Consider the following 21,267-nt stretch of genomic DNA (forward strand, 5'->3'; position numbering starts at 1 on the left):
TGCAAAACTCTCCCTTTCTATCACTGCAGTGCTGAATAATTATTTTGTTGTTGTATCAAATTCATAAAGCCAGCTTTCCTGTAATGGGACAAAATAATCTTTTTAATAAAGTTATAACCTGGGGATATGAAACCTTGCATATTTGAATCACCGTAGAGTTGCTTACTATGAAAATATTTAATACAAAATAATTAAATTGTTAGTAATGTATCATTATGTCAATAAAAGAGTGAGCTTCAAATCATGGCAACTGTACTTTAAAATGTTTAATAATTATGGTGTTGATCAAAGACTTGTTGGCTGATAAAATCTTGTCAATTCTCTAGTATCCAGAGTGGATTCATCGTTACTAAAACAGAATCACAATAGAGCTCTTTTAAAACAAAATTAAAAATCCAGGTATGCTTTGCAAGATACAAGTGAGAGCTGGAAGAAGACTATTACTGAAATTATGAATAGGTCTACTTAGATAATTTTCAGAAATAAGTAAATATGTATTGTAAATTATACTGTAAATCTGAAAAAAGGTGTGCTAATTGGCCTGGAAGAATTAAACCATAAACACACATTTTAGCACAGCATTTTAATTTACAACATATAGAAAAGGAATATGTTCAAGGTTGCACCGTTTAACTTACCTTATAATTTCCAAATAATAAAGCTAAGAATTTAGATGAGTGATCATCTGTAGGCTAGTGATTATTTAAAGGTAATGGCAAATCCCTTCTGTATAGTTCCTAAAAAAGGACATAGAAGTATACTCTCTTGGTGCAGAAGAACATAGCGGATGACATTGTAAAAGCATTCTGGCACAACCTAAAGGTAAACTCAAGTTTGCTTTTTGGCTAGTGGATGTTCTATGACTTGCTATGCCTTCTATGGCGGTGTTATTGCAAATCTATCAACCGACCTCAAAAGATTAAGAATTCCTATTAAAAACTATGGCTAATTACTATTGCTGCCATTGCTACTAATACAGATGCATAATGCTGTTTGTGTTTTTCCAGTTCAAATGCTAATACTCAACACCTCATTGAAACCACTCCAAGTAACATTTAAATTGCTGTAAATATACGACTACTAATGAAACTATATCCAGAATGTTACAGTAAGGTACATGCAACTCTGACCAATTAATTCTTGTTTTATTTCATATATAAGTCTTGAAAGCATGTATCACTCCTATTAACATACAGCCTGGAAACAAAGAAGCTAGGCATAGCCCAGGATTGTCAAACTGGATTTCATTGAGGTCCATGTCAGAGTTGTGTTTGACCTCGGGGTGGGCATGGCCAGCTCAACATCACTCATGTCAGTGCTTGTGACCCGAGCATTCTGCCAGCCTAGCCCTCCTGAGCTCCATTTTTGCTGGCAGAGGCACTGCTGGCTGGTTTGCAAGGCAGCCCCACAGGCCAGATCTAAGTACCCCAGGGACCAGATCCAGCCCACCGGCCTTGAGTTTGACACCCCTGGCATAGCCTATGGCCAGCTCCACAAATAAGGAAATAGGCAACGCTTTCACTGTATGAACTATGTGGGGGTTCTTAACAAATCAGAAATTCCACAGCTTGTCAAAAATTTCCCTGAAAATGCACTCCATTTAAATGTAGATATTCAAATTCATATGGTTGTCTTTTTCCAATTGTAGATGAGAAACATCTAGAATTCTGGCAAATTAGAAATACTCAGGGTGGGCCTAGATGAGTACAGGTAGTCCTTGAGTTACGACCACAATGGAGTTCAAAATTTATATTGCTAAGTGAAACATTTGTTAAATGAGTTTTGTCCATTTTATGAATTTTCTTGTCAGTTTTTAAATGAATCATTGCATTTGTTAAGTTAATAACATGGTTGGCAAGTGAATCTGGGTTGCCCTTTGTCTTTGCTTGTCAGGTCACATAAACCGATCACATGACCCCAATCACATGCAATTGTCATAAATATGACCCAGTTGTCAAGCATCTGAATTTTGTTCATATGACGATTGGGGATGCTGCAATGGTCATACGTTTGAAAAACATGACCGTTGTAACTTTGTGTGCCATTGTAACTTTGTAGGGACTTTATGTGCCATTGTAACTTTGAATGGTCACTAAATGAACTGCTGTAAGTTGAGGACTACCTGTACAAATTGTAATTTCAATGTGGTCCTTTGTAAGAAATTTAAACCTGTCAATCTCTTCTTATTAGGAAAAATGGAAGGGAATATTTAAAAAAAATATTCTACTCTAATAATCTTCTACAATTACTCTAGTGTGTGTGTTCATTATAAAAGAAGAATGTTTTTATAATCAATAGGCTGTAACATTTTAGTCCATATTATCCTGATGGTACCATTCAATGCATACATAACCAAATATGTCAAGCGAAAGCATTTGTTAAAGCAGCTGTTTATTTAAAACACAGAATGTGTTTTTCAAGAGACACAACATGAAAGTTGTGTTTATTTCGAGGATGGGAAAAAATCTTTCTAGAGAAAAAATAATGTAGCCAAAATTCTTGTCAATTGCCACTGAAATTCATGATTTGTGCACCAACTTTAATACACCTTGATGGGGGAATGTGTGTTTGAAAACAATGAAATGTAAGCAATTATTCTATCCCTGATCCCCAAAAACTCCCTTGCATGCAGATAATGTGATATAGCAGTAGCAGAGTCACAGTAGTGAGGTGGAAAACCATATAAATGGTTAAAATAAAAAACTAAACTAAAATGGCAAATGGAACTAAATCAGCTCCCAATTGAGCAGGTTCTATGAAATAAACACCAAAATATTAAGACAGCCAACTGAACACTTAGACAAATATTTTGCTTACTACTTAAAAAGTGACAAACTTTTAGTTTATTCTGAGTTTTAAAAAAAACTTCCTAGAAATAAACCTCTATCACATTTTACAAATTCATTTCAATACATTCCTATTTTAACTTCCTAGATAGTACTGTTAACAAGGCATATTCCAATGTGATCACCTTTAAATGATACTGAAAAATTAAATGTAAACATGAATAATTTGATTCCTTTTCTCCTCATGCAAATTATAAATATATAATGCAGATCCACTCAAACAACATTTATTGTATTTCCTTCTTCCATTAGTTATAAAAACTATAAAACCATATTGATTAATATTTATAAAATATGCAAATATCACAATTTAGTTACACAGCATATAGGTTTGGCGCAAAGCAAAGTGATGTGGAATGTAGATCCATGCTTATCTGTCTGTCTTCACTCACTCATGAGTTAGATGCTCATGACACACTGAATAAACTGCCAAAAGAAGAAATTGTGTATCAGGTATAGTTTGTCATCACAATCTTTTTTATACAATTATCCATTGCAAGATTGCTGTCGTACAGAGATAGAGGGACCCTGTGAACCTTCAGCAGTAGGGACTCATTATTCCTAAAACTGCGTAATGCCTGATGAGAATTGAAAATTAGTATTTAAATTAAACTCCAACAGTAGATCATTACAATTACATGAACAACCTCTCACTCATTTTTAATATTGTAAATCATTTTAAACCAACTGGGGAGTATTATGGCTACCACTTAATGATATGGTCAATGCAGTGGCACTTTCAAATACCATCTTGATTTGAAGAACCATAGGATCATTATCTAATGGTTGTCAATTCTTGCCAAGAAAAACTGAAGTTCTTTAAGATACTGATCTATACTGCCTGACAGCTTATACATCTTTTAATCACTTTGCTAACTACTGGAAATATACTTCGCATTTTGGGGGAGTGAGGGAGCAAGTTAGGACTTCAGTAAAAACTAAGGCTCACAGACTAGCATCCAGCATGAATCTAGTGCAATCCGGCATGTGGCATGGGACAGTCTATTAGAAAATGCCTGACACTAAATCTGAATAGCACATGTAGCCTGATGATACATGCTTTGTATACAAAAAACATTACCTTCAATTGATAAGTGTTCACAAGTAAGGCTGGAAAGGAGTCTGCCAAAATCCAATATTCAAAAGCTACCAGTATACTGAACTGTTGCCACTACTGGGTCTTATTTTCTTTTGGGCCCCAAAATAAGCAGTAGGGCCGTGATGGCGAACCTATGGCATGCGTGCTAGAGGTGTAGCGCTCTTTCTGTGGGCACGCAAGCTGTCGCCCAGTTCAGCTCCGCCACACATGCTGGGCGCCATGCACGCATTGCATTTTGGGGGTTTGGGCATGTATGTCTGCATTTTGCGTGTGTGTGTGAACTTTAGACATTCAGTCCGGAAAAGGTTAGCCATCACTGCACTAGGCTTATTTGCTGGGGTATCTTATTTTTTCCCCATGTACAGGAGGCCCACATCTGCTTGCTTGCCAGTGCTGCCAGGGCGAGGCAGGGGTGGTAGAGCTGCTACCTCAGGGATTACCTCAGGGCCCCGGCAGCCAGGCCACCCATGCCCCGACACCTGCCTTGCTTCGTGGCCACGGCCATAATACACAGCCTCCTGCTCTATTGCAGCTGCAAACAAGCAGAAGAAGGGGGCCGGTGGCCACATGGGCTCCTGCTGCACATGGTTGCTACTGCTGCTGCCACAAGGCATGTGTTGGGCAGGGATGGCCTGGCTACTGGTGCCCTGAGGTAAGTAAGTCAGTGAGAGGCACGTGGAGCCATTTCACCACCCCCGTTGGGTGGTGTACTGTGAGCAACCAGACAGAATGGGTGGCTAGCCAGGTGTGCAGGCTCTTAAGTAGGGCTTATTTTGGGGGTAGGGCTTATATTAGGCGCAAATGTAAAAAAAATCACACTAGGGCTTATTTTTGGGATAAGTCTCATTTTTGGGGAAACAGGGTAGCTATAAACTACCCTTACTTCCATTCTGTCCCTCCAATTATATTAACCTCCACTCCTAGAATTCTCACCAATTGCCATCAGAAATCTGGGAACTAAAATACACACATATGGAAGATGTACCAATTTTGGGAAAAGTTGGTGTAGGATAGACTGGGCATTTTAGGGCCATAGGTCACCTCTGTCCCTTTGTTCTAATCCAGCCAGGGGTGGCAGCGAGGTGGGTGGGTGTCAGCAGCAGGAAGGACAGTCTTCCAAAACAGTTCCAGTTTCTCATGTGGCCCCCTTGGGAAAATTTATTGCCCACTTCTGATGTAGGCAATAAGGTGTTAGGCTGATCATGTTAAGATATGGCTTTCACTGTTGCTATATAAAAGACTTATGATCCTCAAGGCCAACCATTATCTGGGAATAGCTTCTAATGAAGGCAGGGGCACAGCTATAAGATTTTATAAAAAAGTTCAATGGAAGAAGGGATATCTAATATGTAAACTAATTTCAACAACTGATACTGAAATCACTGTTCATAGTACTTAAGGAAAAACATTTTGCATCTCTAGCTGGAAAGACTTATTAGAACCACTTACATCATCGTATTGGAAATTCACCATGCCTTGCTGGGTTGCATCCCTTCTTCGAAAACTATCTGTAAAGAAACAAAATAAAATAAAATGAATTAGATGATAAATCACATGTTAGGAGAAAAAACATAGTCTATTATAACTGTCAGTTTCAGAAAAACCAACTAAAAGTTGACAAACACAAGAAATTGTTTTTGAACAATAGAAATAATACTTAAACTTATATATTGCTTCACAGTGTTTTACAGTCTTCTCTAAGCGGTTTAGAGTCAGCATATTGCCCCCAACAATCTGGGTCCTCATTTTACCGACCTCGAGGAAGACTGAGTCAATCTTGAACCAGTGAGACTCGAACCCCTGGCAGTCAGCGGAATTAGCCTGCAATACTGTATTCTAATCACTGCGCTACCATGGCTCCAGATCAATGACCTACTCATTAATTTAGGCCCAAGGATTAAAATATTAATATATAAATTCCACAACTTGTAAATCCACAAGTTTTAATCCCTTATCCACCAAAGACAAAGATTTTTCTTTGCTAGGTTTGATGCTATTAAAAAATTGTATCAATGTGTTTTAACCTGGAAGGAAGATTCAGAAATAGAATAAGGTACTTCAAATATTGGAACGTTTTCAATGTCATAGACAAAAACAATTTTGGAGTAAAATTATTAGGATTAGACCTGATGGGTTTAAGCTACTATGAGATTAAAACTCAGTTGAACCTCAAGCAAAATATTAATAATGATGGGCTAGCCATCCAGAAAAGTCTTCATGCAATGATTGAAAAGCCTTCTTTTAAAGATGGTTTATATTTGTTTTCCTAAGATAAGCGGTTAGACTGGATGGCTTACATAGCCCATTTCATCATGCTTTGTGTTTCAGAAAAAAAACAAAACACTTGATTTGATAAAAGGAGAAATTAAATACCAGTCAAATTCAGTAATTGTTGTGAAGAAAATCATACCAGTAAGAGCTCTGAGTTTTACACAGCAGGCTATATAGTCATCAAAACTGATCTTTCCACGACAGCTGTATCGTTTCACAATTCCATTGATGGCCTGGGGACTCAATCTAAATCCTAAATAAATAAAAGGCACAAAAGAAAGCAAATATGTTGAATATCCTATATCAGAAATGTCCTTTATTGGGTAATGTGTATTAAACTGCAAGATGACTGTAAAGAAGTCAGATGGACAGTTGCTTTATTGTGAAACAGAACACCACTCTCTAGCATCAGTTTTTATTCCAAATTATGTTTCTAGAAGTTTGAGAACATCAGGAAGTCCTGCAAAATGAGATAATGGAAGCGTAATTGATATCAATCTTTACCAAAAAAAAAAAAGAAAGCTCCAAAGGAACCAAGTGGATATATACAGAACTTTTAAAATGCTAAAAGGAAATGGAATGATGTACAGCCCCAAAAGAATAACAACAATTAGGAGGAGGAAGTATAGATTGGTGATAAAACAGTCAAGCCATAGTTCTTCCTAGAACAATACCAGCTTAATAGATTTCTGGATCTAATGGTAAGTGCTATTCCTATTCAACTCTGTCTTGGTCAGTCCCCTTCTGGAATACTATATTCAGTGGAAAAGGGCTAGTAACAAATTTGAATTCAGAGAATAATTTCTCTGAGATGATAGAAAGTGAAAGCTGATGATTAATGGTTAAGGGGATTGAGTATATGTTGTTTGCAGAACAGAAGATTGAAAAGACGTATATTAACAGTTTCTATTACTACAGAAACCAAGTTTTACAAAGACTAGACTAGAGCAATCTTCCCCAGTCTGATGGAATTTTAACATAAATGGAGAATTCTGGGAGTTGAAGTCCTGAGAAAACAGAAGAATTACAGGTTAGGGGAGATTCGGGATTCTTCTGTATGTTTTTCCTGTAGCCATTAATCCCAGTCAGAGAAAAGTTCTACAACTCACCCATGGACAACAATGCTTTTTGCAGCTCCTGAGAATCAACTGTGCCACTGCGGTCTGCATCCACACTCATAAAATGTTGCCTCCAGCCATTCAGTATAGCCCAAAGCTCTTTAAATTCATTGAAGCCCATTGTGCCAGACATGTCTCTCTAGATTATTGTTAAGGATCAAACCATACTAATAGTAAAACAAATGCAAAATACTCTTTATTGTTTATAGGATTGCAGCTGCTGGATGCTTATCCTATGGTTGGGTAGGTAATATATAGAAAACTATGTTTTGTAACTTTAACTGCTACAAAATGACTAGTTTGCTGTGCTAAGCAGACATAAAAGAAGGCAGGAAGTTCATTCACTTCTGCTCCTGCTATTAGAATGTTGAACTGCTGAAGGAACTGTGTCTGTGTTACTGAAGAGAACTGGAATTGTAAGCAAACTATGTTTTTGTGATGAACCCTGATTATTTGAAGAAGTGTTATCTTTGTTTTGAAAAGCCAAGTTTGTTTTATTACAAGTAAAGACTATTTATTTTTCTTTAAATGTTCAGAGTCTGTGAGTATCTGTGTGTTTTTGCTAAGCAACGTATCTATTCGCTGTCTGGTCCATTGCACCACTTTGCAGAGGGCAGTTTTACCCTCAACACTGGTTATGGGCCCAGTACCAGAGTGTGTGTACCAGTTACAGCAATAAGAGAGTTGCGACACATTATTGCTCCAGACGTTCTGATACGTATTTAATATCCTGGTGAGGATGGCACAAGGTCAAGCTCCCAACTTATCGCTGTTTACCCGGCTGGATGGCACCTACTACAAATCCTGGTCCACCCAGTGCAGTCTCCTGTTGCGCAAAGAAGGGCTATGGGATGTAGTGCAGAATCCACCAGATGTGACCTCCTGGAATGCTGACGATGCCAAGGATGCCAGGAAGATAGCCGAGTTCCAGAGGAAGAATGAGAGTGCATTGTGTATTATTGGTTTGTCTCTAGACGATACCCAGCTTGTTCACATTGAGGATGAACAGTCTGCTGCAAGATGCTGGGGCAATTTGAAACATCTTTATGTTCGTGACACTGTGGCGGCGCAAATTAACATTACACGAAAGTTGTTTCGCACACGACTTCTTAAGGGTGGTGACATGTTAACACACCTGAATTGCATAAAAAGCGTTTTTCGAGAGCTACATCAGAAGGAGGTGGTTTTTTCCGAGCAGCAACAGGTTTATATACTGTTATCATCGCTAGATGAGAGCTACGATGACGTAGTAACATCATTTGAAGTTCTCACACAGCAGGAGTGAGAACTAACTTTGGCCAATGTAACCTCGCGACTACTAGAAGAGGCCAGGAGGAGAGAAGAAAGAAAACAACTAAAGGAAGAACTCGAGTTGATTAATGTAAATGTAAAGGTAAATAACCATGTATATGCTGTAAAACATTGTTTTAATTGTGGCAAGAAGGGTCATATAGCCAGGTTTTGCAGAAGGCTGAAACAAAAAAACATGGTTAAAGATAAAAAACAATGTAATGTAGCTATGTCTGATAAGAAACCAGTTAACCACGATTTGTGGGTTATTGAAAGCGGGGCGTCGCTATGCATTGTCAGAACACAAAACTATTTTGTAAAAATGTTGCCTAGTAATAATAAGGTTTCTTTAGCAAATGGGTGGAAACTAAAGGCATGTGGTGAGGGAACGGCAATATGTCCATATGTAAACGAAAAAATGCATATGTTATATGTTCCAAATCTAAACTTTAATTTGATTTCGGTTAGAATACTGGTTAAGCTAGGATATACAGTAACATTTAGAATCAATGATTGTTTAATTGAATAAGGTGAAACCAAGATTATTGGAAAACTGAAAGATGGTTTATATGTATTATCTAATAACCATGTTACAAATGTTGTATACTCAAATGTCAAACCACATGATGAATATGTTCACTTGCTTCACAGATGTATGGGGTATATCAGTTTTAAGATGTTACAGAAAACTGTAAAATTAGTTGATGGGTTGAAGCTGAAACCATGTAACCAGTATTTAAATTACAATATTTGTAATCAGCAGAAAAATAGAACAATCCCTGCTAATAGGTTTGACGGGTTTAAAAAAGAAGAGACCACTGGAAGTGGTATTTGCTGATTTAATAGGGCCAATGAAGGCTAGTTTAGGGGGTGCTTGCTATGTTCTCAGTATAGTTGATTATTCCAGGTATGGTTTTTGCTACCTATTGAAGACTAAGGTAGATACTTTTCAGTATTTTGTTCAATGGATTAAGTTTGTGGAGAGAAAAACAAATCAAAAAATAGTTACCATTGTAACTGACAATGGTACTGAGTTCGTAAACACAAGGTTTAAATCAATGTTAAATAATGCTGGTATCAAGCACAAATGTTCAGCTCCATATAGACCACAACATAACTCATATGTTGAAAGGAGAGGACAAACCCTACAAGCAATGATGAGATCAATGTTAGCTGATGCAGGTTTACCGGCTAATTTATGGGGAGAAGCAATTATGTGTGCAAATACACTCTTAAACAACACCATAAATACAACCACTAACAAAATTCCATATACCGTATGGCATGGAAGCCGGATTTGAGCTACATACACACATTTGGATCACCTGGGTACATATTCCAGTGCAGTTAAGGCGTAAGGGCCAGAGTAGGGCACAACAATTAATATTTGTTGGTTATAATTCAAACCACAGGTCCTACAGATTTTGGGTAAAAGGAATAGCAACGGTAGTTAACAATGCAAATGCCAGGTTTATGGAGCATGTAGGGTGGAACAAATTAGGTACTGAAAATGAGGTTATCATTGAAACTCAGACTGAAGCTACCAATGAAATGCCAGAGATCCAGAGCGAAGAGGTAGAGAAAGATGTAATAAGGAAGAGGTAAAGGTGGAGAGGCAATCTAAGTCCTGAACTCTCAAGAAGGTCGAGTAGAGTAACAAGACCACCTGATATGTATCAGGCAACTACAGTCTATCAAGTAAATAAAGTTCCTACTACATTTAATGACTTGACCACGTTTCCACCTGAAGACCAGAAAGTGTGGAGATGTGCAATGACTAAAGAACTACAATCTTTACAGAATTTGAAAGTGTATGAGTCTGTAACAATTCCAAAAGGGAAAACTATACTCGGTAGTAAGTGGATATATAAATTAAAGACTGGGATAGATGGGATACCAATATATAAAGCTAGGCTGGTAGCTCAAGGATTTAATCAGTCTCCTAATGATTACGATGAAGTATTCGCTCCAAGCTTAAAAGCCATTACATTAAGAGCAGCGTTGGTATGGGCAGCTAGAAATAAATATATAGTTAACCATTTAGATGTAGAGACCGCATATCTGCATGCACCATTACAGCATGAAATTTATTTAAAGAAACCCTCAGGATTTGAGGAAAATGGGAAGGCTGACTGTTGGTTATTAAAGAAAAGTCTGTATGGGTTAAAACAGTCAGGTTATGAATGGAACCAGTGCATTGTAAAAACATTGAAGAATATCGGATTTAAAGCAGGATTAGCAGATCCATGTTTATTTAAAATGGAAAGGGATGGTATAGTATCATTATTACTTCTTTTTACGGACGATATAGCTCTGATTACAAAGAATGAGCAAGAGGCCAACAGGATTGTTGATGAATTAAAAGCTCATGTCAGGATTAAAAATCTAGGGGAGATACAACAATACCTAGGTGTAAGGATCGAAAAAACTAGGGGAGGATTTAAATTATCCCAAACTGATAAAATTAATAATCTATTTTTAAACAGTTCAGAATGGAATTGTGTAAACCATCAAAGACACCTATGGTTCAAGAATATTGCAACACTGATGTGAAAAGTCCGTTGTTTGATAAAGGGATATACCAATCATTGTTGGCAGTTTATCATACCTTAGCAATTGGTTTAGACCCGATATTTCTTATAGCGTGAACCCATTAGCTAGATTCAACATGGAACCTACAGAAAGACACTGGCAAGGAGCAAAACGTATTCTAGGATATCTGAAATATACCATGCATCATGCATTATATCTACACCATCAGAAGAATTGCATGTAACCGCTTATGCAGATGCTAGTTTTGCAACAGATGTGAATACAAGAAAATCAACCTCAGGAATCGCTGTATTTCTGGGAAAATCTTTGATATGGTGGCGTTCAATAAGACAGCAGCATTTAAGTATGTCTACAATGGAAGCAGAGTTTTCTTGTTTATCTCTGTTATGTATGGATTTGATTAGTATTAAGCAACTGATGCTAGATTTAGGAATAGATATACAAGATCCTATCATAGTATACAAAGATAATCAGGCAGCGATAAAAATGGCGACAAATATAGCTGTAAAGACTAGAACAACACAGATCTTCGATATCTCAATGTAAGAGAACATATAATGAACAAGATGATAGAACTTGTATATTGTGCATCAGAAGACAATGTGGCTGATCATTTCACAAAAGCACAGGGAAGCAGGAAACATATAAATACATGTGAACAGTATGGTTTAAGATTGTAAATCTATTAGTCTACCCAAAGGGGAGAATGTTGGATGCCTATCCTATGGCTGGGTAGGTAATATATAGAAAACTATGTTCTGTAACTTTAACTGCTACAAAATGACTAATTGGTTGTGCTAAGCAGACATAAAAGGCAGGAAGTTCATTCACTTCTGCTCCTGCTATTAGAAAGTTGAACTGCTGAAAGGAACTGTGTCTGTGTTACTGAAGAGAACTGGAATCGTAAACAAACTATGTTTTTGTGTTGAACCGTGATTATTTGAAGAAGTGATATCCCTCTGATATCAAAGGGAGATGATAACTGAGGACTTACTTTTGTGCTAAAAAATCATTGAATTCAACTGCAATTCTTTGTACATTTTGGAGCAAAACTTATGGAAATCAATTTATTTCTTAGAGAGAGAGAGAGAGAGAAGGGAGAGGGGGAGAGACAGAGAGAGAGAGAGAAGGGAAAGGGAGGGAGGGAGGGAGGGAGAGAGAGAGAGAGAGAGAGAGAGAGAGAGAGAGAGAGAGAGAGAAGGGAGAGGGAAAAGGATACCAGTGAAACACTTGGATGGAAAAATAATAGCTAAATTTCTAAAGTATATGCAGAGTCTACTCAATTAGCAATGAAACATTAAAACTCTTCTGCTATGGATAATTTTACATAGTGCAGATTTCATACCCTAATGTACAAATGGAAGGGACTTTGGAAATCTTCTAAACTTCCCAACTTCCTGCTCAGGCAGGATACCCTGTATTATTTCGGACAAATGGTTGTCCAATCTCTTCTTAAAAACCTCCAGTGTTGGATCACTCACAAATTCTAGAGGCAAGTCTTCCCACTAATTAATTGTTCTAATTGTCAGGAAATTGGGAAGAGAAAAAAAACCAGCTCAGAATATTCTATATAAAAGCTAAAAGTGATTTCAGCTACCAAAGTGTTCTCCATTACCTGAAAGCATTTCTTCCAATCCACAAATGCATTAGAAATCAGAGTTAGACAAATAAAGGATACATCAAGCATGGAGATCATGAGTCTGCAAGTTTCTAAATTAAAGGCTGTTTTAAAAAATAGGACAATAAGTAACAGATAAAGACATCTATGCTGTCACTAATTAATGTGTATTATTTCTCTCTGCAATAAACAATTTTTAAGACAGAGCAAATAGTATAAACATTTTCCTATAATGCTATGAAATTTCCACCGATTCAAATACAAGTAAAAGTTACTTAATCAAATTGATTATTTTTATCAAATTGAACTTGATCACTAATGACTAGATAATCCTCGATTTATAAATTCACTTAGCGACCATTTGAAATTACGACATCCCCAACTATTTACGACACAGTCCTGTGTCAGTTACTAATTTTTTTTTTTTTTTTTTTTAATTTGATTTATATGCCTCCCTTCTCCGAAGACTCAGGGCGGCTTACAATGTGCTCAACAATAGCCTTCATCCTTTTGTATATTTATACAAAGTCAGCTTATTGCCCCCACAAACTGGGTCCTCATTTCACCTACCTTAGAAAGGATGGAAGGCTGAGTCAACCTTGAGCCTTGGCGAGATTCGAACCCCAACTAATGTTGCAGCACCATGGCAGTTGCTCACCCTTACGAATGACCGTAGAGACACTGAAACATTTGCCCTGCCTATTCCGCATCCCCACCCCCAATGGATGTCCATAGACACTGGGCCTGTGTAGACTCACTTACCTTGCAAAGATCTAGTGAACCGTGTCCTCTCCAGCCTCTGCTGCGGTTTCTTTGCCTGCATCCCTGCAGATTCTGGTCGTCTTTGCAAACAGTTTTTGGCACGAAGAACGGAAGCTGGGAAAGGCGTGCGTGGTGCTCCTGGCCTCCGTTCTTCATGCCATAAGCCCTGAGAAAAGCCAGAGAAGCAGCACAGGGGTGAATGATTGCATTCCGGCAGGCTTCAGCCGTCTTTGAAAAAAGATTTTGATGTGAAGAATGGAGTCCAGGAGGGTGTCAGCAGTGCTGCTGGCCTCCATTCTTCACGCCCAAAGCTTTTTGCAAAGACAACCAGAGCCTGCCTAGATGCAATCACTCGCCCCTGCAAGGTTTGGCTGTTTTTCCTCAAGGCTTTTGGCACAAAGAATGAAGGCTGGGAGCAGTATGCATGCCACCCCCCCCCGGCTTCCAAAAGCTTTTTGCAAAGATGACCATAGCTCAGACGACCATAGCTTGTTGGGATGCAATCGTTTGCCCCTGCAAGATTTGGCTGGCTTTCCTCAAGGCTTTTGCCACAAAGAAAGGAGGCCAGGAGTGCTGTGCATGCCCCTCCCCGCCTCCGTTCTTCATGCCAAAAGCTTTTTGAAAAGACGGCAGGGACGCAGGCAAAGAAAGCCATTGCAGACAGACTAGAAAGGACACAGTTCGCTTGATCATCAAGATCCTCCAAAATGCCTGTGGAGATCTGGTAGGGCAGGATGGAGGGGGGGGGGAGATGCATGAAATATCTCTGTGGATCGGGGGGGACCTTGGGTGGTCAGAAGCACTAGGTCTAGTTTCCCAGCCTGATGTGCACTTAATGACCTGAGCATTTGATTAATGAATGCATTGGGTAAATCACGTTCAATTAACGTGATCCCATTAATGAATCTGTCGGGTTATGAAAGTTACAAATGTAAGTCGAGGACTACTAGTATATGGACATGTCCATGTTATTTTCATGACAAGTGGAAGTGGTTGACTGTTGCTTTCTTCCAAAATGCTTTTTTAACTTTCCAGTCTATGCTATTAACCTGGACTTTCATGCTGTACTTCGATCAAAGTATTTATCAGATCTGCCAAGTCAAGGCAATGAGTTGTGATCTACAATACCCATAATGCCAAACCACTGCCAAGCTAAATGGGGCATGTGGGAATTCAATTAATCTTTGACTTCTCATTCAATTCAAGTGTCAGGATCCTAGTCCATGAAAATTAATACCACAGCGAAAGTCTTATACATAGAAATGTTATTTAATTTGCCAAACTTACGTTTATAGGTACCAGCAATTCCTGACTGAGTCAGACATTTTTGTAGCTCATCAGCATCTATTTGCCCATCCTTTGAAAACACAAACAATGTCAATCCAGCTTTATTTTCTTATGCCCCAAACACTTCTCCTTTTCCCAACAAGATAGCAGGCATTATGGGATCAAGGATATGATCAGATTGTGACATATGAATGGGGACATTCATATATAATGCTACTTGGGCATAAAAGAACAAACAAGAATGTTCTTTGTGTCTTGGCAAGGAAATCTCTGATCCTTGGTTGCAACAATTGTTTTTACAATTCTTTCCAGTATTCTTTCTTCAATGCAACCTTAACAAGTGTAAATTACTGTTTTCCATTCAGATGAATGAATTGTGGAGTGTAGCTGTGAAGATATGCCCACTGAGGAAAAAGTATGCAAAATTAATGCAAGACATATACTTCAAAAAAAGAGCTATATTGTACATTCCTTAATCCATTTTTATACTTTGCAGAAGACACATTTCATATTTTGAATAAAAAAAATAAGAAACATCACATAACCAGTTTAAAAAATTAACCAACAACATATATCTGGATCAGCAATCTTATTACCAAAACAATGGAAAATCATACCTGCCCAGCTACAGCAGCAAAATAACCATATAATGGATCTTGAGCCTGACCAGGAAATGCTGGTCCACCTGGAGCACTTCCATACTAGAAATGAAACAAAATACAATTATTATTTTTTTTTTGCTAACCTAAATTGCAATTAACCAAAATGTAGGAATATTTAAGAAACATTTCATACAAATATGGTTTTAATAGACTGACAGCCTTTTATGTCTGACTGCATGTATCAACAAATATTTTACATTATCCAGAAAAAGGCCAATTTAATCCATCAGAATGCAAAATAACAGGAAAAGACCATGGACATCTTTTAGTCCAACCCTCTGCTGAAGCCTATACCAGTCCGGATAAATGGCTGTCCTTTCTTTAGAAACTCTAGTGAGCAACCCATGTTCTGGAGGCAATCCATGTTTCCTTTGGTACTTCCTTTGGTAGTTATAAGACAAGGAAGGAGATTAATTTTTTTAAAAAAATTTGATTTATATGCCGCCCTTCTCCGGAGACTCAGGGCGGCTTACAATGCGCTAAGCAATAAGCAATAATTAATAATTATTAATAATAATTGATTGGTTAAACCAGTAAAAGGGGTAATATTTCAGCCACATAGTATAAAATTATTACTTAAGGAACCATCATAGAAATTTGGACAAAGCACAGTCATAAGGCCAACCAGTAAGATTTTGGGAGTGGCAGAATATTCAATCCATTGGCGGAGCACTATTCTATTTCTCTCCAAGAGAAATTCCTAACAATAATCGAAAATTCTGTGCACATATGTATATCCCCTCACTTAGCCTCAGACAGAATAATTCATTCATATATAACAGTTTTAGACCAGTATAACCCAAAGCCTCTCATTTCTGTAACAAATGCACAAATTTTGTAATTGGAAAACTGAAAGGCACATATTAGGCCTTTCAGTTCTATGAATCTTGAGATGGAACAAATTTCTTTTTCATCAGAAGGGAAAAAACCCAGAGGACTAGAATCCAAAAGAAAAATACTTGGCTGGTTTTAGGAAATGAGAGCTCTGATGTCTGTAGAATATTCCTGAATACAGGTAGTCCCTAACTTACAACAGTTTGTTTAATGACAGTTCAACGGCACTGGAAAATGTGACTTATGATCATGTTTCACACTTACGACCTTTGCAGCAGACCCATGGTCATGTGATCAAAATTCAGACACTTGGCAACTGGTTCATATTTTTGACAGTTGCTGTGTCCCAAGATCGTATGATCCACTTTTGCAGCCTTCTGACAAGCAAAGTCAATGAGGAAGCCAGATTCACTTAACAAACGGGTTACTAACTTATCAACTTCAATGTTTCACTTAACAACTGTGGCAAGAAAGATCGTAAACTGGGGCAAAAGTCACTTAACATCATTTAATAACAGAAATTTGGGGCTCAATTGTGGTTATAAATCGAGGACTACCTGTACATATCTTAAAGTTGCTGAGTTACTGGCTGAAAGAAGGACTCACTGGAGAAGAGCCTAATACTAGGAAAGATTGAAGGCAAAAGAAGGGGATGACAGAGAATGAGGTGGCTGGATGGAGTCATTGAAGCAGTAGGTGTGAGCTTAAATGGGACTCCAGAGGATGGTAGAGGACAGGAAGGCCTGGAGGAACATTGTCCATGGCGTTGCGATGGGTTGGACACAAGTTCGCAAGTAACAACAACTCGCACTAAGCTCCGTTTGTTTTAACAATGCTTTGTTGAAATAGCCATGGTACTGGCTTCATACCCTATATTAAACTGTGACCATGATTTTGCAAACCAAAATTAGGTTGTCTCATCATACTAAGCCAAAAGTAAGCAAAGCATCATAGTTTAGTACAATAGATGAGGAAGAACAAAAATTCAAATCATTGTTGGCTGCCTTTTCATTGTAATAAGCTAGAATTATCCAGAAACAAAATCTCTTAGCAGAACTGTTTGTTTTATACAAGGAAATGCCTTTTTTGTTTGGCAACTCTATTTGCAACTCTAAGTATGTTGCAAAGTTCATAGTTCACAAGTTGGTAAAAGGAAGTAAGTAGGCATATACAAATTCACTGAGCTGGCATAATGAAAGATTAAAAAAAATGATTAAAGCAATTGCTGACAGCCCCTATGCATATGAAATCATAAGAAGATAGATCATGTGCAACATTCATAGTTATAAATACTAGATTTTACACAGTACAGTAAGACAGAATTCAGCTTTACATGTTTGCCCAAGATTAATTTAAGAAATTATAGGTGTAAGGTTTAATATGGATATATTTGTATTTGATTTAACTATAAATATTTTTCTTATTATTAAAAAATTATATGTTTCCTGACTATAGTCTCTGTAATACAATTAGCTATGGTTTTGGCTGGGAAGGGACAACTGACAATCAAGTATCTCTAAAGGGCAGCAATGATGAAGCTTGGTGATTAAGTCAACGTTTCTTCTGATATGCATTTCAATTTTTATGCAGGAAAAAAGCTAAAGCTACAAAAAGATGGATGACCAAAGTAAACACTAAATGTAGAATTTTTTATAGTAGATTGGGTAAGAGAGACACTAAAAAAAACTTATTTGTATTCACCATTTTTTTTTTTGCTTTCTCTTTCCATATAGTCGTAAGTAATATATTATTACACTTACAATGTTTTCAGGACCATGCATTAAATGCAGGCCCCACTTCTCTTGCCTCCCCAGAAGCATCAGTGTTATTTAGAAGTTAGTCCATTAAAAAAATAAAATTAGATCAGTAATACTAAACATTCCCTCCCAGCCATGAAGCTGACTGGGCCTTGTACAAAATGTTGTAATTCAAGTTCAACTTCTACAGAATTACTAGAAGATCAATATAGAGAGGGAAAGATGACATGGTTCATTGCACTGATCTGTTTCAGGAAAGGATATTTACACAATAACAACAGAAAGTTGGTGCAACCCAAGTGTGAACCAGAAGTTCAACTGGGCAAGCAGAGATACCTTGGATATTTAAAACCTAATTATTATTTTTATTTAAATGACGATTTTCTGTTTAAAGCTACATAAGAGTGTGGGAGCTGGACTAACTTGAGAATTGACATCGTGCCTACATGAGTTCTATTTCAAAAATGTGCAGATGAAATCCTACCTGTTATGACTACTTCAACCGCAATAACACAAGGGCTATCAATAGATACAAGCTAAATGTAATCTGCTCTAATCTTGATTGCAGAAAAAACGACTTCAGCAATAGAGCAGTAAATGTCTGGAACTCTCTACCTGATCCTGTTGTTAGTTTCTCTAGCCCCCATTCCTTTTACCTTAAACTGTCTACCGTGGACCTTACACGTTTCTTAAGAGCAGGGTTGAAATCTAATTTTTTTTGCTACCGGTTCTGTGGGCGCGGCTTAATTAGTGGGTGGGGCTTGGTGGTAAAGTGACTGGGTGGACGTGGCCAAGTCAATGTCACTTCTTTGCCCTTTTTTAACCTACAAAACACAACACAACTGGCTCACCCACAATGTAAAAGCAGCTGTGCTAGACCCAAAATGGCCCCTGCAACAAGCAGGAACCTCACACAGCTACAAGAAGCCCAAAAAACCCAACTTTCACACTTTACACACACCACATACAGCTTTGTGAGATTTTGTGCGTTTGTGTAGTTAGAATGAAACACTACAGAAACACACTAAATCTCAGAAAGCTGCACAAATATTATTTTATTTTAATTAATTTTTATTTTTATATAAAAGCAGCTAAATTTAAAACTTCCTAAACTTTAAATGGCTAGGTCTAAAAAAAGAACAACTAAAAAAATCCCCAAATAACTATTTTTTTAAAGCTCCCAAAGGAGAAAAAAACTTACCCAATAGAACAGGGGTCTCCAATCTTGGCAACTTTAAGACTTGTGGACTTCAACTCCCAGAATTCCTCAGCCAGCTTTGCTGGGAGTTGAAGTCCACAAGTCTTAAAGTTGCCAAGGTTGGAGACCCCTGCAATAAGACGTACAAGGCAGGCAGGAAGGCAGGCAGGCAGATAGAGCTGCTCACCGATGAGCTTGATTGCAGGCAGAGAGATTCAGTTGCTTGCTGATGCAATGGATTGCAGGGATTACAGCAAGCGAAGCAAGGCAGACGTTGCGACCAGCAGCTAAGGTAAGCAAGCTGGAGGCTGGGGGGAGAGGGATTTTTGATAGTTAGCAGGCAACTCAGCTGGGATCATCAGAGCTTGGCTTGTCAGAGCCATTTAAAGGAAAAAAAGGCTCTGATGATCGCGCGGCTCAGCTGGGCATAGGGGGCGGGGGCAGGGGCAGGGATTTTTGCTACTGGTTCTCCGAACTGCCCATCACCATCGCTACCTACTCGCCCGAGCAGGTCTGAACCGGGAGCATTTCACCCCTGCTTAACAGGTTCCCTAAGGGGGGGTGCATAAGCGCACCAGCGTGCCTACCATCCCTGTCCTACTGTCCCCATTTATACATACTCATTTTATGTGTTTATGGCTAAGTTTTGCTTATTTATATCCATTTATTTGTGCCATTTTTTCATGTGTCCATGTCTATGTCTGTACTGATACTTGTTTCCTTGTACTTGTTGACAAAATAATTAAATAAATAAAATAATAAATAAATCATACTGCCAGAAATTAAGATAATACAATTCAAACCCCCCATCCACCTTACTCCATATTTTAGAGTACTATGATGCAAATAGAATAATCTATTTCTTTGCAATACTGTGCAAATTACACGGTAAGTAGAAGCCTGGAGATCCCAATTCAAAGAAGGTGGCATTCGTTTAACTCTTGAAAAGTTATAGTTTGGTACACACAGAAATTAAAATTAATTCGCTAAAACACACAGGATCTGCATCGAAGTCAAGATTCAGGGTTGCCTTTTGTTTAGGTATGACCTATCTTTATTCAGATCACTATAGATGCCTTGCTTCCTTCCCCCTTAGCTAGCAGCCTCTAGAAATTGCACAATAGGCCTTGCCCTAAAAACACAACCGTTTTAGCTTAGTATGTCGATCTATTTGCTGAATGCTAGGTACTGGTTACCGAGCAACCAATAGCTTACTGGATAAATCAAAGATCCAGAAAAATACGGTTTAGCGAAATGTGCAAACCCCGATCAGTTGTACCGACGATTATTAGCAGAGCCCTGTGGAATTTTACGGAGGGCGGAGGCTTTTTCGAGTCTTCCTGTAAATCGGCAGCGGGACTTTCTAAGCGCCCATCGCGCGTGGTTCCGGTTTGCAAATTTGCAAATTCCACCAGATCCCATCAAGTCAGGTCCCGCTGGAGGGTCCCTTAAAGCGGCTTTGGGTGGCCTTTAAAGTGGCTCTGGGTTAATTCAGAGAGGTTTTTCTCCTCCCTTCGCGGTACCATCTTCCACATCCCTACAGCTAACATAATCAGGCAAACCGCTTTCCACGAGCGAAGTCAAACCACTCCCCGCGGGAGCCCGGTCCGGTCCGAGGAGGCTCTTTTGCGCTTCAAGATTGCCTTACCCCTCCCTGGTAATAGCCACCTCCGGGACCAGAATACGCCATCGCCTGCAATTAGTTACTCTTCGCAAACCACCGGCAACCTCCCTGTGACCTCTCGACGCTGCAAATCGGAGGAAGTCCGGATCAAACCATTGTCACGAAAGGAAGGGATTGGAAAACGTTTCTCCGAGGGGAAACTGCGCGGGGCGCGCCGTTTCTGCCCATGGATTTGTCGTTCGGTCTCTCCATTCCTTGCCCGTCTTGTATAAAATTGGGCGAAGCACCTAAGCATTAGCTCCCTCCTCTTTTCTGATGAGAATGGTATAAGCCGGATGTCCTTTATTT

General features: G+C 38.5%; 1 protein-coding gene across 1 annotated transcript; it reads right to left on the minus strand.

The window, feature by feature from the left end:
- Positions 1–2,824: 2,824 nt before the first annotated feature.
- Positions 2,825–21,242, minus strand: SRI (sorcin). Its single transcript, XM_034402351.3, has 8 exons — positions 20,944–21,242; positions 15,462–15,545; positions 14,845–14,914; positions 12,856–12,899; positions 7,326–7,473; positions 6,356–6,469; positions 5,395–5,453; positions 2,825–3,272 (listed from the first exon to the last, which is right to left on the minus strand). Exons 1-8 carry the CDS (start codon positions 20,983–20,985, stop codon positions 3,246–3,248), a joined length of 588 nt encoding a protein of 195 aa, XP_034258242.1. The 5' UTR covers positions 20,986–21,242; the 3' UTR covers positions 2,825–3,245.
- Between the last annotated feature and the right edge of the window lie 25 nt (positions 21,243–21,267).

The sequence above is a fragment of the Pantherophis guttatus genome, chromosome 4, assembly GCF_059756535.1.
Source record: "Pantherophis guttatus breed Tessera chromosome 4, ASM5975653v1, whole genome shotgun sequence".
NCBI lineage: Eukaryota > Metazoa > Chordata > Lepidosauria > Squamata > Colubridae > Pantherophis > Pantherophis guttatus.